The 27,623-nt window shown below is 44.3% G+C and overlaps 1 protein-coding gene across 3 annotated transcripts in view; it reads left to right on the forward strand.

Annotated features, from left to right (window-relative positions):
• CNTN6 (contactin-6) overlaps positions 1-27,623 on the forward strand; it is a 158,923-nt gene that overhangs the window by 82,120 nt on the left and 49,180 nt on the right. For all 3 annotated transcript variants that reach the window (XM_075938669.1, XM_006122484.4, XM_075938670.1), the window contains one exon: positions 20,862-20,989. In XM_075938669.1, coding sequence (XP_075794784.1) covers positions 20,862-20,989 — 128 coding nt within the window. The remainder of the gene's footprint in view (positions 1-20,861; positions 20,990-27,623) is intronic.

Below are 27,623 nucleotides of genomic sequence, written 5' to 3' on the forward strand. Positions count from 1 at the left end.
GGCTGCCATATATTGTCAGATTTCTTTTGGAAGAACTCAGTGAGATTCTGAGCAGATAGAGAAGCACAGGCAGAAGTTCAGGGTCAGCTGGAGGATGCTGTGAATAGTCAGTTGAGACGGCAGGTGGGGAATTCTGTTACACTGGAGGTACAGGATTGTTTAGCTGGCAAGATGGTAGAACTAAAGGAGGAAAGAACAAATCTGTAGTCAGGCCTGCTGATGGGGGAGGGATGGGCATCTGTTCCAGGACCCAGCAACTCAAAAGGGCCCGGGATTACAGTCACTGGCGTTGCTACCACAGGGGCCCTGGACCCTTTAAATCACCAATGGAGCCTCCCACAGAGCATTCCAGGCAGCGCTGACGGCTTCCTGAAGTAGCTGTAATGAAGTCCAAGTGGCGCTGAGGCTTCCTGGGGGAAGCTAGCTCCAACCCCATCCCTTCTGCCCGAGGCCCCACCCCTTCCAGGGGCATGGAGCTCCCCTCACTTTGCCTAGGAGCGCCACAAGGAACCAGCCCCAATACCTGTAGTGAAATAAATCAGCCTTGTCGTGGGATTGCCACCACCAATTCTCTGCAGCATGAATGCAGGAGCTGAGGAAGAAGATGATGGGGGTGAGCCAGGGCTGACTGTGATGAGAGATAGGGGCAAACTAGTACTGTCATCTGAAAAAGTGGGTTGTGCCCATGAAAGCACATGATACCATCTACATCAGTGGTCACCAACCAGTAGATTGGGATCTACCAGTAGATCTTGGAGCCTCTGACAGGGTCTCCTGATTTGGTTGGCTAGGAAGCTATTGTAAGCGGGGGAATGATCCCGCTATTGTGGGGAACTTTCCTGGCTTCTATACACCCCGGTGAAATGAACCAGCGAAAGGATCTGAGTCCCCGCTCCCACTTCCTTTACCCCACGGCTCCCTGATCCTGAGGGCTCCCCCTCCACTCTCCTGAGTAGCAGAGCCCTTGAAACCCCAACAAGGCTGGGCCCAGGTTTCCTGGGGCTTAATCCCTGACCTTGTAGTCAGTAGGGGCAGGAGTTAGGGTGTCCCCACTCCGAGGTGCTCTCTTTACACTGCAGGCCTTCTTGGCCCAGTGATCACTTCATAAGGTTCAAAGCAAATACAATTTATTAAACAACAACTGATTAAAGAGAAAAGAATAAGAAAAAAATGAGAATGGTTAAATGAGAACACATAGCCCTGCTCTGTAGCACAGGGACATCAAAACAGCAGCCTGCAGAGTGTAAGGACAGTCCACAGTCTCTTCCTTAGAGGCCCCTTAGAGGCCTTGGATGTGCTGCAGGGGGGGCTGCAGGCTGGACACGCTTGCTCTGGCAGTGACCACACAGCCTCAAGCTCTAAGTGGCCAGACCCCTCTCCCAGTCCAGAGCCTCTCCCCACACTTTGCAGGTCCCAGCTGCTCACCACATCCAGCTGCAGGCTGTGCTGTGTGGCCAGTCTCTAGCTTCTTGCGTTGCTTCTCTGTTCCTTTTGGCTCTCTGAGCACTGCCAGTCTGCTGCTCAACTCAGGGTCTGCGCTCTTTGAGCTGTGTGTGTCTGGCTCAGCTGCTGCAAAAACTGCCCCTCAGCACACAGCTTGCTTTGCTAGTCTCTCAGCTCCCTGTTTTTGCAGGACTTCTTCACACAGCTTGTCCTCCTATTTCAGCTCTCTGTCTTTGCAGGACCTCTTCTGCACACAGCTTGTTTGTTCAGAGAGAGAGCCAAGACAATCCCAGCTCACAGGGAGGACGGGGCCTGGCCTCTCCCCTTCCTCACTGGCCTGTCCAACCTGTCAATCAGGCTGAGCTGGAGTGTTGGCTGCTTTCCATTGTCTCTGGGGTCTGTCAGCCTCCTGAACCCTTCTCCCTCTGAAAGTGGGAGCTGGCAAACCAAAAAACTCCCACAGAGTTTTAGTAAGGGGTAACAGTCCCCTTGCACTATCAAGCACTGGCACTTAAGTTGCCCCTCCACCCACTGTCATGTTGCTCCTGCTCTGCCTTAGAGCTGTCCCCTGGGAGCCTCCTGCTTGCTGTGCAGGGGGTGGGAGGGAAAAGGGGTGTGTTTGGATGTCAGGGTGTCCGTCCTCTCCCCACTCCTATACCCTATCTCCACACAGAGAGAAGTGGATGGAGGGAGCTTGGCAATGCAAATCTCTGGCAGACACACACACAATGCATGAGTGTGACTGTCTCACAAACACACACTGTCCTTCACTTTCATCTCTCACCCAACACATGTGGGGTAGTTGTTACTTCTTTTACTGCTTGCAAAGTGGGTTATTTTTGGTTTTTGACTGGCCTGTGCATTTCTTAATTTTCGTTTCTCTTTTATGCTTAAATTTAATTGCGTAGTGAGTTCTAAAATGCCTAACCTGTTGTGGCTGGAGTAATTATTCCTGTGGTAACTGCTGCTCCTGGAAGTGGCAGGCATATCCCTGCAGCCCCTGAGAAAGGCTCCCATTGATCAATAATAGGGGAACCATGACCAGTAGAAGCTGTGGTCTCAGTGCCTGTAGATGAGGGGCAGCACAAGGAGCCATTGCTGTACATACCAGCTGTTTTCAGAAGTGGTGTGGGGCCAGGGCAGGAGTAAGCCTGCCTTAACCCACTGCTCCACCTGAAAACCATCTCAGCTAAATGGTGCCCAGACAGAGCCTGCTTCCTGAAGCTCTTCCTGCACCCAACCTCCTGCCCTGGATGGGAGTCCCCCTAGACCCAAACTCCTTCCCAGAGCTTGTACCCTGAAACCCCTCCTGGACTCCAATCCTCCACCCTGAGTGAAGCCCTGAGCCCCTCCCACACTCCAAACTCCTTGGCCCAAGATCAGAGCCTGTACCCTATCTCCCTACCCCAGCCTGTGCAATTAAGTGAGGATGGGAGAGGAAGGTGGTGGAGTGAGCAGGGTGAGGCCTCAGAGCAGGGGCAGGGCCTCAAAGAAGGGACAGGAAGCAAATGGGGCAAGGGTATTTGGGTTTGTGGTAGATCTTACATTGCACTGAAATTGAAAAGTGATCTTGTGATTAAAAAAGTTGGAGACCACTGATCTACATGTTTTGTTAGTCTTTAAGGTGCTACTAGACTATTTGTTGTTTTTAAGGGTTTTTTGTGTGTTTTTTGTTTTGTTTTTTTAAGTGAAGGAAAGTGAGAATGCAGATAATTGGACATCAATGAAAAAGAAAAGAGGGCAGAGAGTAGAGAGGGCTAAACCCTGAAGAGAAGTATTGGTTCTGATGGACTGGAAGTCATGGAACGGCTATGTGGCAGAGCATGAGTATGGGGCTTATGAATGATGCTGAAAGGGGTTAGGTGATGATCAGAGATGGGGAACTCAGCAAAAGAAAGATCAGAGAAAGAGCAATATGTGATGGAGACCAAATCAAGTTATTAGCCCTGTTGGAGTCAGAGTCGAACCAGGATGGCACAGGTGAGGGCAAGAATATAGTGTACAGCTAAGAAGTCAGATGTGTCGTCAGTACCCATCTGAAGTCTTAAAGATGAGTGTGGAGAATTCTGAAGAGAGGAAAAGAGGGAGAGGCAGGTGTTGAAATCAGGCAGGAAGACTGATGACAATGAAGGGTTCTTCATAAGAGTGAAATGCAGACCTGCCTGTTTGTCTCTTGTCCTTGGTCCCCATCCCACTGTTACAGATATTAGAATTTTCATTCACAAGTTCCATTTTGACTAGTGTGATTTCATTATAATTATTTTATCTCTTGCATGTTGGAGTCTTTCAATGGCATGAAAGGGATATTAGTATACCAAAATGCACATGCAGCAGACTGGGTATGTTTAGACAACATGTTCATGACCGTCAGGGTATCTCTACCCTGCACACTTATTTTGGAATAAGCAATTTTGAAAGAAATACTCTGAAATAGCTTATTTCGAAGTAGCGCATCTACTCTACAAGAAGGCCTCAAAATTAGTCCAAAATTATCACTCCCCTAGTGCGGATGTGTTTTCTCGATTTAGAGCCCTAGGAAGCACTAGGGAGTAATTACTTTGAATGGTTCTGAGGAGGATCTATTTCGAAATAGCAGTGGAGCGTTCACATTACTGGTATTTCGAAATAGCAGTTTCGGAAGAAACGTTATTCCTCATCAAATGATGTTTACAGAAATCAGAATAAGCTGCCCATTAGTTTGAAATAACAGAATTGCTATGTAGACACTCACATTTTTATTTTGGAATAACGGACATTATTCCAAAATAACACTGCTGTGTAGATGCACCCTAAGGCTGTGTCCAGACTCCATGCCTCCGTCGACGGAGGCATGTAGATTAGCCAGATCGGAAGAGGGAAATGAAGCCGCGATTAAAATAATCGCGGCTTCATTTAAATTTAAATGGCTGCCCCGATCTGCCGATCAGCTGTTTGTCGGCAGATCGGGAGAGTCTGGACGCGATGCCCCGACAAAGAAGCCTTTCTTCATCGACACAGGTAAGCCTCGTGAAACCAGGTTTACCTGTGTCGATGAAGAAAGGCTTCTTTGTCGGGGCATCGCGTCCAGACTCTCCCGATCTGCCGACAAACAGCTGATCGGCAGATCAGGGCAGCCATTTAAATTTAAATGAAGCCGCGATTATTTTAATCGCGGCTTCATTTCCCTCTTCCGATCTGGCTAATCTACATGCCTCCGTCGACGGAGGCATGGAGTCTGGACACAGCCTAAGTGTCCAGGGACTGAAAATCAGGCCTTTACATTTGGGAAGTGGATGAATGGTACTTTCTTGTTCTACATAGAGTAAATATGGTATATTTGTGAGACAGTAGCAGTTTCAATTTTATGTTGACTCTATATACTGGTGGAAGGCAGAATTTTCTGGGAGTGAATTCACTCCCACACATAAGGTATCAGAAATTCCACTGGACCATTGAAATCCCACTTTTGTCCTGAATTAAGGCTATAACTTGATATCAGTATTGAGTCTGTTTTTATCTGAGGCTGCATCTGAAGTTGTAATAATTGGCTGAAACATCATGAAAAATAATGATCAGTGGTGGAATTAGTTCTAATAATAGCAGTGTGGGCACACTGTCACAGGGTAAGTGAGATTTTTCTCTGGAGCTCCTGCATTGTTAATATCTTTCAAAGACAGCAGGATTTACTAGCAAATAGAGGAAATTGGCAGGATATCTTTCTGACAATTATATTTGACATTTACACTTCTACTTTCACTGCAGAATCCAACAACTAGTGGAAGCTGATTCTTCCCCTCTCAACAGCAAGCTATATTATATGTTTTTTCAACTGTGGACTTTTACCACAGGTTCCCAGGTCTGTAAGGACTATGTTTCACTGTGCCCCCTTCACGTAGCGATATTTCTGAGTTTTGGTGACTTTTTGACTCTGAGTTTTGGTGTATGGCTGTTGACTGAATGGGAAGATTATTCCTTCTCTCTTACGCTGATAAAAGGTAATTTCACTATAGCTACAGCTTTCAATAAAATGGCAGTCTGCTGGGTCCATAGCACCGAACAGGATGGTGACACAGGCCTTATCTGAATTGGCCCTTGGTTATGCTGCCTAATATTGATTACTAAATTTGTACTTGGGACTAAATTTTTCTTCCTACAGAGTTGGGCTGAAAAATGATTCTCTCTCTCTCTCTCTCTCTCTCTCTCTGTGTCTGTGTCTGTGTCTGTGTCTGTGTCTGTGTCTGTGGTAGATGAGCCCAGGTTGGCTGTCTTGGTGTACTTTTTCAGTAGTTGCAATATTCATTAATTTTTATTTGAGCAGTCTAGCTAGTTACTTTTCATTTCTAAGATGGAATGTGATCTCAGTTTGCAGTTTGGGTAATTTGTCCATTTACAGACACCCAAGGATTGTATATATTGTCACAACTTTGAGGTTGGGCAAGAACTCTGGCATAGTTTTCTAGTCTTCTCTTGTAAAGAGGAGGGTGGAGCTAGAAAGAAGATGGGACATAGGTAGTATGGATGAGCCTTAATACAGAGGGCACGCATACACTGCCTTTCACCTAGAACTACAGGGGTGTGAATAGCTATGCTCCGTAAATTACTGAGTTGTAACTCTTCTGTGTCATTGTTGTGTGTGCAGACAAGAACAGGTTTTTAGGGTGTGTTACATAGTCATCTTCTAACTGGACCCCTTTAATCTGAACTAAGAAACTTTCATTTCACACCCACAGCGCTTTGGCCCACACTTTTATTTACTCCCAATAGTCTGAACTGTGGGCCAGAGTATAACAGTGTAAGTAGCCTGAACACATATGGAGCCCCGTTTTCTTCTTAAAAAAGACAAGCATGGGGAGTTGCAGTTTGTATCTGTGATGAGGTAAAGATATACTATGGATTAATAATGAATTTCTTATGAAGGGCGAACAACTTGTTGGAAAATCACACTCGAAAAGCTGTTATCAATGGACAGTCAAGCTGTAAGGACATATTGAGTAGTATCCCATAGGGATCCAGCCTAGGTCCAGTTCTGCTCAGTATCTTCATAAATGATTTCGAGGATAAAGACATCAAGACTACACTTCTAAAGATTGCAGACAATAACACACTGAGAGGGGTTGCAAGTGCTTTCTAGGATAGGATTAGAATTCAGAATAATTTTGACAAACTGGAAAAGTGATCTAAAATAAACAGGCTGAAATTCAATAAGGACAGATGCAAAATACTACACTTAGGGTATGTCGCCAGAGGCATGTAAATTAGACTACCCGACATAGTCAATGAAGCCAGGATTTAAATATCCTTGGCTTTATTAAAATAAAAATGGCTGCTGCGCCGTGCCGTCTCAGCTGATAGTCGGCACAGCGCAACAGTCAAGACGCGGATCGGTCAACAGGGAATGCCTTTGTCAACCACTCCCTTATGCCTCATAAAACAAGGTTTAAAGGAGTGGTTGACAAAGACATTCCCTGTCGACTGATCCGCATCTTGATTCGTGCGCTGTGCCGTCCATCAGCTGAGCCGGCACAGCGCAGCGGCCATTTTTATTTGAATGAAGCTGGGGATATTTAAATCCTGGCTTCATTGACTATGTTGGGTAGTCTAATTTACATGCGTCTGATGACAGAGGCATGTATTCTAGACATACCCTTAGGAAGAAAAAGTCAGCTGCACAGATACAAAATAGGAAATCAATTTCTAGGAAGGAGTACTGCAGAAAAAGATTGGGTGGGGGTCAACATAATATGTCACAAAGTAAGTATGAATCAATGTAAAACAAATAAACAAAAAGCCATCAATCTGTCATGTATCAGAAGACACAAGGGCTGCGTCTAGACTAGCAAGTTTTTCCGCAAAAGCAGCTGCTTTTGCAGAAACACTTGCCAGCTGTATACACTGGCCGCTTGAATTTGTGCAAGAACACTGACGATCTCATGTAAGATTGTCAATGTTCTTACGGAAACACTATGCTGCTCCCGTTCGGGCAAAAGCCCTCTTGCACAAATGCTTTTGCGCAAAAGGGCCAGTGTAGACTACGCGTTATTGTTTTGCGCAAAAAAGCCCTGATCATGAAAATGGCTATCGGGGCTTTCTTGTGCAAAAACGCGTCTAGATTTACACAGATGCTTTTCCGCAAAAAGTGCTTTTGCGGAAAAGCGTCCGTGCCAATCTAGACACTCTTTTCCGCAAATGCTTTTAACAGAAAAACTTTTCCATTAAAAGCATTTGCGGAAAATCATGCCAGTCTAGACGTAGCCAGGAAGTAATTCTTCTCTATTCTACTTAGCACAGTTAAGGCCTCCTCTGCAGTATTGTAGCCAGTTCTCAAGACCACAATTTGGAAAAGATGTGGACAAATTGGAGGAAGTCCAGGAGAGCCACAAAAAAATTATGAAAGGTCTAGAAAATATGACTCATGAGAAAAGATTGGAAAAACTGTATTTAGACTTAAGAAGGGAAGAAGGAGTCGGTTAGGATACAAGTCTTCAAGTATGTAAAATGTTGTTATAAAGAGAAGGTTGATAAATTATTCTCCTTAACCACTGAGGAAGCAATGGACTTAAATTGCACCAAGGGAGATTTAGGCTACACATTTCAAAACACTTCCTAACTGTCAAAGTAGCTAAGCACTGGAACAAATTACCTAGGGAAGTTGTGGAATCTCTGTCATTAGAGATTTTTAAGATCAGGTTAGAAAAAAGCATCCATCAGAAATGTTCCATATGGTACTCAGTCCTGCCTCTGTGCACGGAGTGGGATTGATCCCTTCCAATCCTACTTTTTTATTATGTTATGATTTATCCAGGTGCATCAATGTGCTTTTGTGTCATGTATATTTTGTACTGATGGGAGTGGTTGGTTAACAATGGATCCATTATCCCTTTTTTTTCTTAAAAAAATTAAATCAGGTCAATTCACAAGTTACATCCTGGGTCATATTAGGTTCTTTTGTATGATGAAATGAGGAACTCTAACAACATATCTTTTATGGAAACTTAGTTTGCTCACCATATTGCATTTTGCCTTGAAGCTTTATCTTGCAGCAAAACACAACTCAAGATGTCTGTCTATTTTTGCATAAAACAAATATTTGACTTCACAAATTGTGAATAGTTCCTACACCTTAGGTTATGAGAAAAAATAGTAAAAATAAGAGACCTGCTTTTTAATTAGCAAAGAACAATATTGTGTTATTGCTTATTATGATTGCTAATAATATTCTTTATTTAAATATTTTAATAACCTTGTTCAGTTAGATTTTGTAACTTTGTTTTCATCCAAATACTAAACATTGGTTTTAATGCTATTTATTTTGTTTGCAGTTAATTGTGCCATTTGATTTAGAAGTTCATTAATATCAGCTTGCAGATAAAGTCTTCTTTTAAACATAGTTTATTAAATAGCAATACCATTAGCATACAAATTAATACTCTGAATAGGATAAAGAGGTACAGAGATCATTAACATATAATATAAGCAATTGAGGCTAAGATGGAAGTCAGTAGAATCTTTTAACTAAAACTAAAGCTGTCATGAGGCACAATTCATTCACTTAGCTAAATTTCACTCTGATTTAAACCTTTATAAGTGTCTAATCATTTGACTGCCCTTATTGAAGTTACTTGAGAATTTGGCCCACTTTTCTTTTCTTTCTCATTTTCTGTTTACGTATCCAAATCTCTGTAATCTAGCCTCTCATTTGAATTCTGAACCTACTCAGCTGTATTTTGAAAATGAGGCTATTAATTGGGTGCCTATATATGAATGTGAGCCTACCTTTAGGGTCTCATGGCCTAATTTATAAATGCAGGTACACTGGTCGTAGATGCTGTATAAGTGTTTGCATTCACAAATGGTCAACAATTGTTATTTATGCTTAGAGCCGGATTAAACTAAGGCCTATAAACAAACTACAACATGGATCTCTGCATAGTTTTGGCCCAGCAATGTCACCTCAAGCTCTTTTGGAGTGATGATAGTAAAGGGGGACCCTTCTTTGCAAAGAGTGATACCCTTCACATTACTTATCCCAGCAGCTGGGGTTGATCTGCGTGGATGGATGTGCTGACTCCTCCCACACAGGGTCCTCTATATGGGTGATATTAGTTAGACCAAGTAGACTAGCTGGTCTTGTTGCTAGGAGCCCATTGAAATGTGTGGAATTTTGCACACCAGCCTCAACAGTTATTTCAACCACTCTGCAGACTCAGGCAGATGTTAGAGTTGATTCTGATCGATTCAGAGATTAAAGCTTTTCATCACATTCCAGAGGACTAGAAAATTACTTCTTCCTATCCCCCAAATCCCATTTCCTTTTAATCCTATAATTCCAGGAGTACATTCTCTAGTCATACCTTTACACTGCAGCACTATTTTGAGATACTGCAGGTATCCCAAAATAGACATTCCACATCTTTTGAGTGTGCCCGTTATTTTGAAATATAATGGGCTCGCTATTCTGACATTGCTGTAAACCTCATTCCAGAAGAAGTGGTGTTTTGGAATAGCGATTTATTTTGAAATAAGTGCTATGTAGATAGCACCAAATTTTGAAATAAGCTATTTAGTCATTGACTAGAACTAAGGTATGCAATTTGTGTAGCTCAAATCGCGTATCTTATTTCTCACTTTGGATGCAGTGTAGGCACACTCCTAGAGTGCCTATTCCTTAATCCAGCCTCCTTTGTGTATGCAGTTGCCAGACTTGTGCTAATTGTGCATACAAATTGGATATACAGTTTCAGATCTAACTTTTGAAAAATTGTGTCTTTCATTGTCCTAATTGCACTAGGTTTAAATAACGACAATTTTTATAATTAAAAGGCTGTGATTTTGCAGCCCTTAATAAGGAAAAAAAGTCCCACTCGCTAGAGTAAATACTACAGGACTTGGACCATTGAGTCTGATTTTCTAAAACATAAGTCAAACTTTACACCAGACTAACCAATGATTTCAGAGGCAGTAGGCTGAATCTGTACTGAAGTAAAGCAATGGTGAAGCAGGGTGTATATACAGGCAGTCCCCGACTTACGCGGATCCGACTTATGTCGGATCTGCACTTACGAACGGGGCTTTCTCGCCCCAGAGGTCGAGGTAGCGGATTGCTACCTGCGAGCTCCAGGGCGAGAAAGCCCCGTTCATAAGCTGCTCTGGTGCCCCTGGTCTGCTGGAGACCGTCTCAAGCAGACCAGGGGCACCGGGCGGGTTCCCGCGCTTCTGAGGCTTTGCCAGAGCAAAGCCTCAGAAGCGCGGGAACCCGCCGCTGCTGCGGCTTCAGTCCCGGTGCCTGTGGTCTGCTGGGGACCGTCCCCAGCAGACCACAGGCACCGGGACTGAAGCCGCAGCCACGGGGGGGTCCCGCGCCTCTGAGACTTTGCCAGAGCAAAGCCTCAGAGGCGCGGCACCCCGCTGCCGCTGCGGCTCTGCTCCCGGTGTCCCTGGTCTGCTGGGGGGGGGGGGGCGCGGCTAGTGTGCCCCCCCCCAGCAGACCAGACTTTTGTTTTGGACCCTGGAGCAGAGCAGCTGGGGCGCTGCCGATTGGTCCTGCAGCGCCGCTCTGGGCACTACTGGACCAACCCGGCAGCACCCCAGTTGCTCTGCCCCAGGTCCTGATTCAGCCGCTGCTGGTCAGTTTCAGCAGTGGCTGAATCAGGACGCCTGGGGCAGAGCAGCTGGGGTGCTGCTGGGTTGGTCCAGTAGCACCGAGGAGCGGCGCTACTGGAGCAACCCAGCAGCACCCCAGCTGCTCTGCCCCAGGCGTCCCCAAGTCAGCCGCTGCTGAAACTGACCAGCGCTGACTACAGGAAGCCCGAGGCAGAGTTGCTCTGCCCCAGGCTTCCTGGAATCAGCGCTGATCAGTTTCAGCAGCAGCTGACTTGGGGAAGCTTGGGGTTCTTAAGTAGAATCTGTATGTAAGTCAGAACTGGCGGTCAGTTTCAGCAGCGGCTGAATCTGGACGCCAGTTCCGACTTACATACCGATTCAACTTAAGAACAAACCTACAGTCCCTATCTTGTACGTAACCCGGGGACTGCCTGTAGATAACATGAATGACATAGCAGGGCACGCCACGGTTGGAATAATTTAACAGGGTACATATTAGATTTTAAACTGTGGCAGAGGTAATGTGTTGACTCCTACTACACATCCCAGATTTTATTTTCTGTTTACTTTGGTAAACACACATTATATTCTCAAGATCAAGAGAAATAGCAGTCAACAATCTTTTGTTCACTTGAGACATCACATTGGGAGTTGATTTGTTTGGTGCAGTTAATTAAAAGTTGTATATATAATCTCTGCTAGATTTCTTAAACTTTTACTTATGTGTGGCAATTTTAATGAACACTTTTGATGTTCCTCAGACTTGTGCCTTCTGCACAAATATGGCATACTGTCTTTATTTCTGGAGACCGTTAAGAAAATATTGACTCAGGTGAAAATTTACAATGTCCCTTTCATTTTTTTTATAGTCTAAAGACATAAGCATCCAAAGCTAAGGATTCTAGTTATAGAAATAGGACTTTATATTATGTTTATCTCATTTATGAAACAATAATTCTAGAAATAATGGATTCATTCAAGTCTGTAGTGGCTGTGTCTATTTGTTGTGTTTGGAACACAGGATTTTTATTCATCCCTTCATCTCACACAGAATGGTCACCTATTTGCGTCATTCACCTACACTAAAGTACCAAAGCTCAGATCCTGATTAGAATAGGAAGCATGTGACTACCTTTATGCCAGTGAATCATTCTATTGACTTCATTGGCACTAGTTAATGCTCAGATTTCGGCACACACCCAAGTAACTTGCTGTCATAAGGCATCAATGAGAAAAGTTCATTGCACACTTGTCTTCAGACCTATCTTAATGGAGATGCTTTTAACAGATTTACCTTAACTTTGATTCAGTTTGTCCTTTGGCAAATGAGAGTTTATTTGTTCTCAAAAGCTGAATTTCTTGGAGAAGAAAATTTATTCTGTGGTTACCTGTGTTAGACTGAACTTTAAATATTAATGCACATTATTATCTTGTTTGGGTAGCTGGAATTACCTTGACTTTTTATATAAATAAGATTTATTATTACCAAGTTTCATCCCATCCAAACATTGTGAAAAGTTATTGTTTTATAGTAAGCTCTTCAGAAAGCAAAATGGGATCACTTTTCACTACTTCTGATCTTTCTAATCAGTTGCCCCTGGTCTTCACTAGGGGATACGTTCCAATTAAGATATGCAACTTCAGCTACATTAATTGAGTAGCTTAAGTAGAAGTATCTTAATTTGAATTTTGATGCCGTCCACACTGTGGGAAGTCAAAAGGAGCACACTCTCCCTTCAACTTCCCTTATGACTTAAAGAAACAGGACTACCCACATGGATGGGAGCCCCCTCTCAGTTCGAATTAGCAGGTCTTCACTAGACTCGGTAATTCGAACCCTAGAATATCAACTGCAGCAGCTTCAATCTTATCTGTAATGTAGACATGGCCTTGCAGAGAACTTGATCCAGAGCCAACTGGAGAAAATGGAAAGATTCCCATTATCTTCAATGAGCTTTGGATCAGGCCCACAATTTCACTATAAAAGGGTATGTCTACACTAGCTCATTAGTTCGAGCTAGGTAGGGTAATTAGGGCAACCGGAGTTGCAAATGAAGCCCGGTATTTAAATATCCCGGGCTTCATTGGCATGTTCCCGGGCGCCGTCATTTTTAAATCCCCCTTAGTCCGAACTCCATGCCCGCGACTACACACGGCACGGAGTAGGTAGTTCAAATTAGAGATCCTAATTCGAACTACCGTTACTCCTCGTGGAATGAGGAGTAGCAGTAGTTTGAATTAGGATCTCTAATTCGAACTGTGCCGCGTGTAGCCGCAAGCACGGAGTTCAGACTAAGGGGGATTTAAAAATTGTGGCGCCCGGGAACATGCAAATGAAGCCCGGGATACTTAAATCCTGGGCTTCATTTGCAACTCCGGTTGCCCTAATTACCCTACCTAGCTCGAACTAACGAACTAGTGTAGACATACCCTAACAGACATACAGAAAAATACAAGGAACAGGCCAATCAGCCCAATTCTCTGAATGAAATTGAGGATTTCACCACATTATTTTTCTGGATGTATTTAAATTTTGTTTTGCTTTTCTGCCATGCTCTGTATCCTCTTCCTTTTCCAGAAATAAACTCACACTCTTTGCTTCAACTGCCTTTTCTTTTAGTTAATTATGTATTCAATACCCTTTGAAATAATTATGCCTTTGCTTCTATTTATTGCCAGCTTCCTAATTTGTAGATAATGTGACTTCAAATTCTAAAACCATTTGAAAACTTCCACTGGCTTATGCCATAGTTTCTCTTTGCCAGCATAGATTTTGTTCATGTTGAGTTTCAAATTGGCTGATAATTTAAGCATTACTGTGAGTGATTCCCTGGGTCTAGGATTATCTGACCAACTTCTGAGTGGACAGTAAGCAATCCTGGTAAATAAACATGTGCGTACCCAAGATGCCATGCACAATATACAGTAATCATTTTGTCCAACTGCATGCCAGTCTAGATTTCTATAAAACAATATAGAAGCATATCTGAGTTTGCAGCTACAGTCAGGAAATGAACCATCAGCAGCAGTAATCTCTCTCAGAGAGATGGATTAACTTCATACATTTTACATTAGAATGCAAACAACAAGGAGTCCAGTGGCACTTTAAAGACTAACAATTTTATTATGGCATAAACTTTCATGAGTTGCAACTCACTTCATCAGATGCATGAAGTGAAAGAAAGAGATAGTAGGGATACAGAAATAGGAGTGTTACATCAGTGCTAATTCAATCAGGGTAGATATGGAAAAAAAGGCGAGAATACCTAAAGGGGAAAATTACGTATGATAATGAAGAGAGCTACCACAATACAAATGAATAATAAATACATAATATCTGATTAAACTCTCTAACTCCTGCTCAGTCTGAGTTATAATTCAAGCATGCAGCGTGTGATTATATGGTGATCCACAAGTGAAATAGTCTTTGATTTTCACTATACAGAATGCACAGTCTTTGCTTGTTAGTCACCTAATTCTATTTTGTCACCAATATTTTCTCTTGGCCATGTAGCTGCATATGATGGGAGGGGGGTTTCAACTCACCAGTGTGGCACCTCCTGCTTGCCATCCCAGGGATTAGCTCTGTTCACCAGTGCACACTCTTCTGGTGATATCTTGTACTATCACTTCTGTTCCAGGGTCTCACATCACTTCCAGGACCATGCCACCCTCAGTGTGACACGGCCCTCCAGCTGTGCTGCACTCTTGGGGGGAAGGGGAGTGAGTATCACAGTGTCCAGCCACTATATAGAGTGGCATCAGGGGAAGGACCCAGGTCTGTTCACTATTTTGCCTCCTGGCCCAAGGACCCTGTGTAGATGGTCACTGCTTCCAACCTTCCCTCTGACTCCACAGTAGATTTACCTGTGGCCATAGCACCCTTTCCCTTGCCTCAGAGCCTCAGCCTGCTGATTCCTGGTGTACAACAAGCGCATCCCTTAGCTCCCCGATTCTCTGCCTGTGGCACTGCTCTGTCCTGGGAGCTTGATGTCCTCTGCATGCTAGTCAGACATTCTTTCTCCTTCCTCAAGTTCCAGCAAGTGACTCATGCTGGTCTGCAATTTCCAACCCTGAGTAGCTGCTCCCAGAAGCCCTTCTGTGATTAGCTGCCTCCATAGGGCTCTATTAACTCCTGAGAGCCCAGTGTGGGGCAGGTTCCCCATCACACAGCAATTGCGGCATAGCCCTATTTTAAATGCCAGTCAAGCTTGCAGAACAGAGCCTGAAACGTTTTCCAAAGATGGTTCTTCATACTGATGTACATCCTTCTTTCAAACACAACCCTCACAGCTCTCTCCACAGTTGATTAAGAGAGATACCTGAGTTTCTTGCACTGATGTCTAGCTTAATTATGTCAATTAAAAAGTGCTAGTTTATTCTTCTGTGTCCAGCCATTCTTAGCTGAAAATGTTAGCTAGTTGGTATGTCATTAGAGATAACAGTCTACCTCTTTGTTCATATGTTACTAAGGTAGGTTGATTTTGAACTGTTTTGATTTATGGCTGTTAAATCCAAATTTACTTTCTTACCATGCTACTAACTGTATGCATGTGAATGCACCTCAGCAGCCTCATAATCAAATCAACAAGGATATTCACTTACAGCCAAATCCTTTCCTCTTTCTACTGCAAACCCAGCAGGTAAAACTTTCCCTTCACCCAAGAATTCAGAATGGCTATATACACCACCTGTGGCAGCTCTTGTAACTTGGGGTATGTCTAAACTACATGGCTCCGTCGACGGAGCCATCTAGATTTGTTTGTTTGGCAAAGGGAAATGAAGCCGCGATTATGAATTGTGGCTTCATTTAAATTTAAATGGCCGCGGTGCTGAGCCGACAAATAGCTGATCAACCATTTAAATTTAAATGAAGCCGCGATTCATAATCGCGGCTTCATTTCCCTTTGCCGATCAGCCTAATCTACATGGCTCCATTGATGGAGCCATGTAATTTAGACACACTTGTTGTCCCAAATGCTGCTGTGCCCCTGTACATGACAGCTCAATAGATGGTCTTGTCTGGTCATCCTCTTTCATCTCCTACTGCACTGCATGCTTGTGCAGCAAAATCAAGTGCCTTCATTGCAGCTCCTCATGCACAGGGCATCCCAAAGACTTGTCCATTCTAGGACCAACCCTTTGGCTGCATTAAAGCTCTTGGCTGTTGATAAAACTTTAGGGATGTCATTCAACCCGGTCTGTAAGCTGAGACACTCAAGCTGTGCTGCAAAAGAGCCCCTATTGCTTTTTCACTAGTGCACATTTGGCAAATTCTTTGGCATAGCGAGGCAAGCACAACTACTGTATAAAATGACGTTCTGTGTGGGGAATAAAGAGGCAGATGTACAAGGCACTGGTGGATTTCTCAAAGGGAATATTTTCTACCCTTGACTTTGCTATGTATTAGTGAATTTGTTGACATCCAAAGATGTGGAAGTGTAGTAATCTTGTCATCAACATTAGTGTGGCCTGAGGCATCGTCCCGCACAATTGATAGTTGCAGCACCCCAGCAGCCTTGGGAAGTACACAGTCATAATACTTTCCATGAGTCCTTCTTGCTCTTGCCAAGGGCAGAAGAAAGGGGGAGGGAAGTGACTTAGTGGGCATCTATTCTTCTCTCCAATCCACTTCCAGTGCTGACCAATGTCTCACAAAAGGCAGCTCTGCAGGTAAAATCTTAATGAATCCATCTTATTTTTCTTCTCAATGTGGCTATATTAAGGGTAGTTATGATCTAGTAATAAATAAGTCCCATTCTAGCTACAAAGTTCCTCTGCATGACATGGGGAGGTTAAATTGACTTCACATTTACCTTCTTTGTTCACTAGTTAGAGTAGTGTATGATTTATAGATGGATTTTTCTAAAGTACTTAAGTGGTGTATAGGGGGGAGTTGGGCTCCTAATTAACTTTGCCCACGAAAGCTTATGCTCCAATAAATCTGTTAGTCTACAAGGTGCCACAGGACTTCTTGTTGTTAATTAATGTAGGCTATGTCTACACAGCGGAGCTGTTTTGGGATACCGCCAGTATCGTGAAATAGTTATTCTGTGTCTTTAAATGCACCTGTTATTTTGAAACATATTTTGAAAAAATGGGCACGCAGTCCTGGCATCCTTGTCACTCTCATTCCACGAGGGTTAAGAGATTTGTCAAAATAGTACTTTATTTTGAAATTTGATGCTTTGTTTCGAGGTAAAGGTGCTGGTTAGACACATCTTTAGGGACCATGGCAAATCTCTCCCTTCCCTGATTTCAGTGGCGTTGAAGAGAATCCGAACCTTTATTTTGCCTCACCTCACCCACCAAAAAAAGGTCATATTTAGGTCATGATCAGTGCTGGAAATAAGGAACAAGAATTACACGTGGTGACAATGCAGATCTGAAGATAAATTTAGTCAGTTCTAAGTCCTATGAAAGTACCCTGCAGTTTCAGCAAGAGCAGTAAACTGAAAGCCCCCTTACAAAACACCCCCCAGAGAGCTAACTTTTATATCCACACCTCATCACCCAGCACACTAAACACAGGTGTGAGAGCTCCCTTTCATTTGACAGTTACTTGAACACAGTCTGTAATAATGTATCTGTCTCCAAGCAAATCAGAATTTGTTCATGCAGTTCACAGAGGTGCTCCACAAAGAGTTAGTATTTGTACTTCATCAAAACTTGGGCCAGATACTGTATTCACCTTCACAGAATGGCTCTTAACTAAATGAGAATTGAAACCAAAAGTAGAACATAGACCATGGTATGTTATGCAGCTAAACACAAGGATATAAATACATGTCGGAATACAAGATCCAATAATATTTTGTATATATGTAATATATTTTATATTACTGCCAACTTCCTTTTGCACTCTAGTTGTTCATTTGCTTTAATAATTTAAATGCTAAATCATCTAAAATTACATTGTAAATATTGAACACCCTGGCTGTGAGACTTATATTCAATTTTTTTCTTATGTGAACTGTTTTTTTTAATCAGATTTATATCTGCCCCTCTGCCAGAAAATTCCGTCTCTTTTTATCTCTAGTATTTATGGCTCCATTTAACTCAGATTTGAAATTAATTTTCCCACCTCTGGATGGTTGCACATTGTATATGTGCCTATAAAAAGACACAGCAAAAAGTCTAATGTTATCTCTCTGTATTCATTAACAGGGAGGTGACACAATGTTGAGTCCTTGTTCAAGCTCCCTTAAAGTTTAACTAGCAAGAACTTGGGCCAAATTCTGCACTGGCTTGCACTCAGAAACACCACATTGACTCAAAGAAATAAAAATCAGTGATGAACCTGAAATACAAAATTCAGGCATGGTACTGTCTTGGGTTTATACTGCTTGAGACAGTTCAGATAAATCGTCACTATTTTTATCTGGTATATATTTCTCCAACTTCCTCCCCACATGTCTCACCATTATCTTTGAGATTCTCATAATATTAGCCAGTATAATCTAGTCAGTACTCACAAATCAGTGCTTAACTGGGCAATGTAAAACACAGCCACTAAAAAGATGATTTCGTAGAAGAAGATGATTTCATAGGGCAATATAACAAAGCTGTGTTTTTTATGTTTTCATTGCCTGTGAGGTGGTGTTTCAGACTCTCCTCTAGCTTGCTAACAACTTTTTGTAAAACTAGCAAAATTACACTGGCTGTCAGTCCTTATATTTCACATCATAAGTGATTTGTCATCTGAGGTCAGGGGAAGAGAGGGGGAGAAAACCCCTCTAGTATAAAGTAACACAATTAGCTCCATTATTGGGATTTTATTTCTTCTTTTGAAACATCCAGCATTGAACACAGAAGGGCACAGAAAATTGGACTGGATGTTTATGGTCAATTCTCGTTTATAGAATCATAGAACACTAGAACTGGAAGGGACCTAGAGAGATCATCAAGTCCAGTCCCCTGCCCTCAAGGGGCAGGACCAAGCACTGTCTACATCACCCCTGATAGATAGTCTGCTCTTTCATATCTCCAGTGATAGAGATTCCGCAACCTCCCTAGGTAATTTATTCCAGTCTTTAACCACCCTGACAGCGAAGAAGTTTTTCTTAATGTTCAACCTAAACCTCTCTTGCTGCAGTTTAAGCCCATTGCTTCTCATCCTATTATCAGGAGAACAATTCTCCCCTTTCCTCCCTGTGACCCCCTTTTCGATACCTGAAAACCACTATCATGTCCCCTCTCAGTCTTCTCTTTTCCAAACTAAACAAACCCAATTCTTTCAGCTTTCCCTTCTAACTCATATTTTCTAGAGCTTTTTTTGTTGCTCTTCTCTGGACCTTCTCCAATTTCTCCACATTTTTCTTGAAATGTGGTACCCAGAACTGAGGCCTAAACAGTGCAGAGTAGAGTGGAAGTATGACTTCTCGTGTCTTGCTCACAACACTCCTGTTAATGCATCCCAGAATCATGTTTGCTTTTTTTGCAACAGTGTTGGCTCATGTTTAGCTTGTGGTCCACTATTGACTCCTGTTTAGCTTGTGGTCCACTATAACCCCTAGATCTCTTTCTGCAGTACTCCTTTCTAGACAGTCGCTTCCCATTCTGTGTGTGTGAAATGCATTGTTCCTAAGTGGAGTCCTTTGCATTTGTCCTTATTAAACTTCATCCTATTTACCTCAGACCATTTCTCCAGTTTGTCCACAGCATTTTGAATTATGACTTTATCCTCCAAAGCAGTTGCAACCCCTTCCAGCTTGGTTTCATCTGCAAACTTAATAAGTGTACTCTCTATCACATCATCTAAATAGTTGATGATGATATTGAACAGAAATGGTCCCAAAACAGACCCCAGTAGAACTCCACTCATTATGGGTATGTCTACACTACAAAGTTAGTTCGAACTAATGTCCGTTAGTTCCAGGAAGGTGTCCCTCCTCATCCTGAAGTTCTGGGTCCACTGTCGGTCTTCCCAGCGCTCCAGGATGATGCGGTCCCACCAGTCGCTGCTGGTGTCCAGATGCCAGATGCGGCGGGGCACGCCAGTGCCGGGGTGCCGCCGCGGCTCCTCCATGGCCCCCAGGGCGGCCAGTCAGAGAGGCAGGGGGCTGACGTGCACCAGGTGGTGCCAGGCAGCCTCAAGCCATTGGTGGCAGGCTTGCAGCAGCAAGTCCAGAAAGTGCACCAGAAGGTGCAGGGCGAGCTCTGGCTCCATGGTCCCACCTGCAGCGGCGTCCCCGAAGGGAAGCACCAACACAGATGGGCGCAGAGACCAACGCTTTGCTGTCCCTCGGCGAGGCTGGCAAGCACGCAGGAAAAGCTGTGAACCGGCTGTCCGGGGGGGTCCCTTTAAGCACGAGCCTCAGATAGCCTCAGATAGCAGCCACACAAAGCAACTACTGACCTGATGCCCTGCCAGAACCGGTTTCAGACGCCCTTAAATGCGCCCCTGTGTCCAATCAGTGTGGACGCGCTAGTTCGAATTAGCAAAACACTAATTCGAACTAGTTTTTAGTTCTAGATGCGTTAGTTCGAATTAGCTTAGTTCGAATTAACTAATTCGAACTAAGTTAGTTCGAATTAGCGCTGTAGTGTAGACGTACCCGAAGTCCTTCCAGCATGACTGTGAACCATTAATACCTAATCTCTGAGAATGGTTATCCAGCCAGTTATTCACCCACCATATAGTAGCCCCATCTACATTATATTTGATAGTTAAGAGATGGAACTGAAAAATAATTGGAATACATTTAGTTTGCTGTAGAAAAGTATAATCATTATCACAGTATCTGAATATTAACAATATGATGCTACTTTTATTACAGTTCCTGTACAGGAAGTTGGCACAATATCTGTGTAAATCTATCTATCTGTATATTTTTTAGGATCTTTATGGGAGAGGATGGCAGTCTCAAGATATATAACATTACAAAAACAGATGCGGGAGTGTTCACTTGTATAGCAATGAATCCATTTGGAGTTGCTAGGAACTCAGGAAACCTGGTTGTGAAAGGTATGTTATTGCCTTCGTTTGTGCTTTATGAATATTGGAAATGTACATACATATTTGATGAAACAAACTGGCATGTCAAAGATCATAATAATACTGTTATGATGCAAGATATAAACCAATCTTTATACTGAACCATAGCTACTGAATGGCTGCAACAACTGTTAAAATACTTTGCCTGTCCATAGGGAGTGACTATGCTTTAGTATCATCCTTAAAATGATATTGATAACCCAGAGGGCCTTGGTGAAAGAATTAGGCTTTGTTGTCAATATCTTCCAAATTAGCACTTCTAAGAAAAATATTGATAGAACAACAGAAATCTGGCAGCAGGTCTGTCCTTACTCATACATAGGAGAAACAGAGGCCTACGGCTCCCAAAAATTTGAGGCACAGCTGGGTCTTAATATCTGCTCACTCGCCTCTTCTGATCCTTATTCTGTGGCTCTACTTTCTTGGGAGAGGCTCTAGCTAGCTTAAAAGTGAAAAAGTCTGCCATCTCTATTAGAACACCAAACCTGTGAGAGAGCCATTCAAGAGGTAATTAAGCCATTTAACAATCATTTGCTAACCCCAGCTATATGCTGTCAGTTTTCTGAATTTACTCTTTCAGTCAACAGAACTTTAGTTTAAAATACATTAGTGTGTTGTTGAAGATTATAAAATTACACCTCTAAAAAAATCACCATTCCCCACCCTCTGGATTGCTGTTGTTCATAGGGGCACTAAGTTAATAGCACTATGTATGTTCCCATAAATCACAAGGATGTCCCTGTCTGGAAGTTGATCAATGACTTCAGATATATGGTAATCAGTACTTATCATTTGTATCACAGTAGCACTGAGGAGCCCTTGTCCTGTGCAAGGTCCTCATTGTACTAGGTGTTGTACAAACACAGAACAGAGAGCCCCTGCCACAAACAGCTTGTAAACAAAATACCAGAAACATTTTGCTATTTCAAAATAGCAGGTCTCATAGACTCATAGACTCATAGACTTTAAGGTCAGAAGGGACCATTATGATCATCTAGTCTGACCCCCTGCACAGTGCAGGCCACAAAATCTCGCCCACCCCTCTTAGAATAATCCTCTCACCTATGTCTCAGATATTGAAGCCTTCCAATACTTTGAAGGCCCCAACATGCAGAGAGTCCTTCAGCTGTGATCTGTGCCCCATGCTACAGAGGAAGGCGAAAAACCTCCAGGGCCTCTGCCAATCTACCCTGGAGGAAAATTCCTTCCTGACCCCAAATATGGCGATCAGCTAAACCCTGAGCATGTGGGCAAGACTCACCAGCCAGACACCCAGAAAGTTCCCTATAGCAACTCCTATCATCCCTCCATTGACCTATTTCCAACTGGTAATGAATGGTCAATTAGTTACCAAGATCATGTTATTTCATCCAACCATCCCCTTATCATAGAATCAGAACTGGAAGAGACCTCAGAAGGTCGTCAAGTCCAGCCCTCCGCTCTAGGCAGGACCAATCCCATCTAAATCAACCCGGCCAGGGCTTTGTCAAGCCGAGACTTAAACACCTCTAGGGATGGAGACTCCACTACTTCCCTAGGTAACCCATTCCAATGCTTCACTACCCTCCTAGTAAAATAGTTTTTCCTAATATCCAATCTGGACCTCTCCCACCACAACTTGAGACCATTGCTCCTTGTTCTGCCATCTGTCACTACTGAGAACAGCCTCTCTCCATCCTCTTTGGAACCTCCCTTCAGGAAGTTGAAGGCTGCTATCAAGTCCCCCCTCACTCTTCGCTTCTGCAGACTAAACAGACCCAAGTCCCTCAGCCTCTCCTCGTAGGTCATATGCTCCAGACCCCTAATCATTTTGGTTGCCCTCCGCTGGACCCTCTCCAATGCGTCCGCATCCTTTTTGTAGTGGGGGGCCCAGAACTGGACACAGTACTCCAGATGTGGCCTCACCAAAGCCGAATAAAGGGGAATAATGACATCTCTGGATCTGCTGGCAATGCTCCTCTTAATGCAACCTAATATGCCATTAGCCTTCTTGGCTACAAGGGCACACTGTTGACTCATATCTAGCTTCTCATCCACTGTAACCCCCAGGTCCTTTTCTGCAGAACTACTACTTAACTGGTTGGTCCCCAGCCTGTAACTATGCTTGGGATTCTTCCGTCCCAAGTGCAGGACTCTACACTTGTCTTTGTTGAATCTCATGAGATTTCTAGTGGCCCAATCCTCCAATTTGTCTAAGTCACTCTGGACCCTATCTCTGCCCTTAAGCGTATCTACCTCTCCCCCTAGCTTAGTGTCATCTGCAAACTTGCTGAGGGTGCAATCTATCCCCTCATCCAGGTCATTAATAAAGATATTGAACAAAACCGGTCCTAGAACCGAACCTTGGGGCACTCCACTAGAAACCAACCGCCATCCTGACATCGAACCGTTGATCACTACCCGCTGGGCCCGGCCTTCTAGCCATCTTTCTATCCATCTTACCGTCCATTTATCCAATCCGCATTCCCTTAACTTGCTGGCAAGAATATTGTGGGAGACCGTATCAAAAGCCTTGCTAAAGTCAAGGTATATAACATCCACTGACTTTCCCATGTCCACTGAGCCAGTTATCTCATCATAGAAGCTAATCAGATTGGTCAAGCACGACTTGCCCTTTGTGAATCCATGCTGACTATTCCTGATCACTTTCCTCTCATTCAAGTGTCTCAAAATGGATTCCTTTAGGATCCCTTCCATGATTTTTCCAGGAACCGAGGTAAGACTGACCGGCCTATACTTCCCTGGATCGTCCTTCTTCCCTTTTTTGAAGATGGGCACTACATTTGCCTTTTTCCAATCATCCGGGATTTCGCCCGATCTCCACGACTTTTCAAAGATAATGGCCAAAGGCTCCTCAATGACATTTGCCAACTCCTTCAGTACCCTTGGGTGCATTAAGTCTGGACCCATGGATTTGTGTACGTTTAGTTTTTCTAAATAGTTCCTAACCTGTTCTTTACCCACCAAGGGCTGTCCATCTTCTTCCCATCTTGCGTCGCTTAGCACAGAAGTCCAGGAGCCGACCTTGTCCGTGAATACAGAGGCAAAGAAAGCATTGAGTACTTCAGCTTTCCCCACATCCTCTGTCACTAGGTTACCTCCTTCATCCATTAGGGACTGCACACCCTCTCTGATCACCTTCTTCTTGTTGACATGCCTGTAGAAACCTTTCTTGTTATCCTTCACATCCTTAGCCAGTCGCAACTCCATTTGCGCTTTCGCCTTCCTGATAACCCCCCGGCATTCTCGAACTATACCTTTAAGCTCCTCCCTAGTCATTTGTCCAAGTTTCCACTTTCTGTAAGCTTCCTTTTTGTGCTTAAGTACACCAAGGATTTCCCCTGTAAGCCAATCCGGTCTCCTACCAGGTTTGCCTCTCTTGCTACGTGTCGGGATGGTTTCTTTCTGTGCCTTCAATAAGGCTTCTTTAAAATACTGCCAGCTGTCCTGGACTCCTTTCCCCTTCATGTTAACATCCCAGGGGATTCTTTCCATCAGATCTCTGAGGGAGTCAAAATCTGCTTTTTTGAAGTCCAAGGTGTGTATTTTACTACTCTCTTTCCTTCCTTTGGTCAGGATCCTGAAATCTACCATCTCATGATCACTGCTTCCCAGGTTGTCACCCACCTCTACGTCCCCTATTAGTTCCTCTCTGTTTGTGAGGAGAAGGTCAAGCTGTGCACGGCCCCTGGTCGGATCCTTCAGCACTTGTACCAAGAAGTTATCCCCAACATTCTCCAAAAACTTCCTGGATTGCCTGTGTACTGCCGTATTGGTTTCCCAACAGATGTCAGGGTGATTAAAGTCCCCCATGAGAACCAGGGCCTGCGATCTGGAAGCTTCGCTCAGTTGTTCGAAGAAAGCCTCATCTACCTCATCCACCTGGTTCGGTGGCCTGTAGCAGACACCAACCACAACATCACTGCTGTTTGCTCCTTTAAACCTGACCCATAGACTTTCAACAAGTTTTTCTCCCTCTTTATACTGGAGTTCAGAGCAATCATAGTGCTCTCTTACATATAGTGCAACTCCTCCTCCTTTTCTCCCCTGCCTATTCTTCCTGAACAATCTATACCCTTCCATGACAGCGCTCCAGTCATGCGAGTCATCCCACCAAGTCTCTGTTATCCCAATTAAATCATATTTCTTGGCCTGGGCCAGGGCCTCCAGTTCTTCCTGCTTGTTGCCCAGGCTTCTCGCATTAGTGTACAAACACTTCAGGTAACCAGTTGATTGATTCTCCATTCGAAACTGGGGTCCTCCTTTCTCGCTCCTTGCTCTATGCATTTCTTCCCCGTATCTGACTTTCCCACTCCCCTCAGGGTTTTGGTCACCGTCCCCCAACGAACCTAGTTTAAAGCCCTCCTCACTAGGTTCGCAAGCCTGCCCGCGAAGATGCTCCTTCCTCTCTTCGTTAGGTGGATCCCATCTCTTCCTAACAATCCTTCCGCCCGGAACAGAGTCCCATGGTCGAAGAAACCAAAGCCCTCTCTGCGACACCACCTGCGCAACCACGCATTTACGTCCTCAATTCGACGATCCCTGCCCAGTCCTTTCCCTTCAACAGGGAGGATGGACGAGAACACCACTTGCGCTCCAAAGTCTTGGATCCTTCTTCCCAGTGCTACATAATCCGCAGCAACCCGCTCAAGGTCATTCTTGGCCGTATCATTCGTTCCTACATGGAGAAGCAGGAAGGGGTAGCGATCTGAAGGTTTGATCAGCTTGCTAAGCCTCTCAGTGACATCCCGAATGCGAGCTCCCGGTAAGCAGCACACCTCTCGAGATTCCAGGTCCGGACGGCAGAGGGATGGCTCAGTCCCTCTTAGGAGGGAGTCCCCGACCACCACCACCCGTCGTTTCCTTTTGGGGGTGGTGGCCGTGGAACCCCCATCCCTAGGACTACGCATCCCATGCCTTTCAGTAGATGGTGCTCCCTTCTGGTTTCTACCTTGTGAGGTCCCTTCCAGAGCATTCAGCACTGCAGAGCCTGTGGAGAGAGCTTGAAAGCGATTGCTTACCTCTATAGCATCGGGGGAATCCCGTGCTGGCCTTTTTCCCCTTCTAGAAGTTACATGCTGCCAGTTCTCTTCTTGGTCGCGTACTGCCCTCACTGGCTCCTCTGCCTGCCGTGCTTGAAAGATCAATTGCTGCCTTCTATCGAGAAAGTCTTCATCCTCTCTGATCAAGCGTAAGGTCGACACTTGGGCCTCCAGTCCTCTAATTTTTTCTTCCAAAATCTCGACCAGCTTGCACTTGGTGCAGATGAAATCCGTTCTTTCTTCCGGGAGGAAGACAAACATGGCACACGCCGTGCAGGTAACAACAGCAGCAGACGCATCATCAACCATCGCTGCTGTCCTGGAGAAGGGATTTAAAAAGAAAGACAAGAGAACCTCCCACCCTTCCCTCTCCCCTTCAGAACTCCCTCTCAAAACTCCCTGTTAGCAATCACCTGTTCGCAAGCTCCTTGGTCACTTGCCCACTGCCTTATAAAGCCCCTCCCCCTACCAAGGCTCAGCCAATCAGCAGAGGCTTCTAGAATTCAAACTTTAATTAGAAGCCAACAGTTTCCACCTGCCAATCACAGCCCCTACCAATCACAGCACAAACTCTATCAAGGGGAGGGGGGAAGGGAAAAAAAAAATTAAAAAAAGCCTCACTCTCAAACACAGGGGAAAATAAATAAATAAATAAACAAACAAACAAACAAAAAAGAACACACACAACCCTCACTCACAAACACAAGCTCAGCATACAGCAAGAAAGCCCCAAGCACAACACCCACTTCTCCCAAGACTCCTGTATCTACTTCTTCTCTACCTGGAGAACTCCCCCTCTAAAGCCTCACTCAAACAGGGGGGGAGGAGGGAAAGGAAAAAAAAAAAACCACAAACCACCACACACCAAACAAACACAAGCTCTGCACACACTGAGAAAGCCCCAATAACAAAACACACTTCCCTCAAGAGTCCTGTATCTGCTTCTCCTTCACCTGGAGAACTCCCTCTCAAAACTCCCTGTTAGCAATCACCTGTTCGCAAGCTCCTTGGTCGCTTGCCCACTGCCTTATAAAGCCCCTCCCCCTACCAAGGCTCAGCCAATCAGCAGAGGCTTCTAGAATTCAAAGCACTGAGTGGACTCAAAATCGCATTTAAGGCCATCCAGAACCAGTTCCAGCAGGGCACCAGGTCAGGATGTAATGTGAGGGGATGATGCCTGAGGCTATCTGATGTATGTGCTTAAAGGGCCTGCCCCCGGACAGCCAGGGTACAGCTAAACTACATGGCTCCGCCGACGGAGCCATGTAGATTTGTTTGTTTGGCAAAGTCAAATGAAGCCGCAATTAAAATGATCGCGGCTTCATTTAAATTTACATGGCTGCCGCACTGAGCCGACAAAAAGCTGATTAGCTGTTTGTCCGCTCAGCGCGCTAGTCTGGACGCTCCCCTGTCGACATCAAAGCCCTTTGTCAGCAGCCCCGGTAAACCTCATTCCACGAGGAATAACGGGGCTGCCGACAAAGGGCTGTAGTCTAGACACAGCCCCAGTGCTCACGTTTCCCTGCTTGCTTATCTACTTTGATGAGGGACAGCAAAGCATT

Source organism: Pelodiscus sinensis, chromosome 11 (genome assembly GCF_049634645.1).
Source record: "Pelodiscus sinensis isolate JC-2024 chromosome 11, ASM4963464v1, whole genome shotgun sequence".
In the NCBI taxonomy this organism is placed as follows: Eukaryota; Metazoa; Chordata; order Testudines; family Trionychidae; genus Pelodiscus; species Pelodiscus sinensis.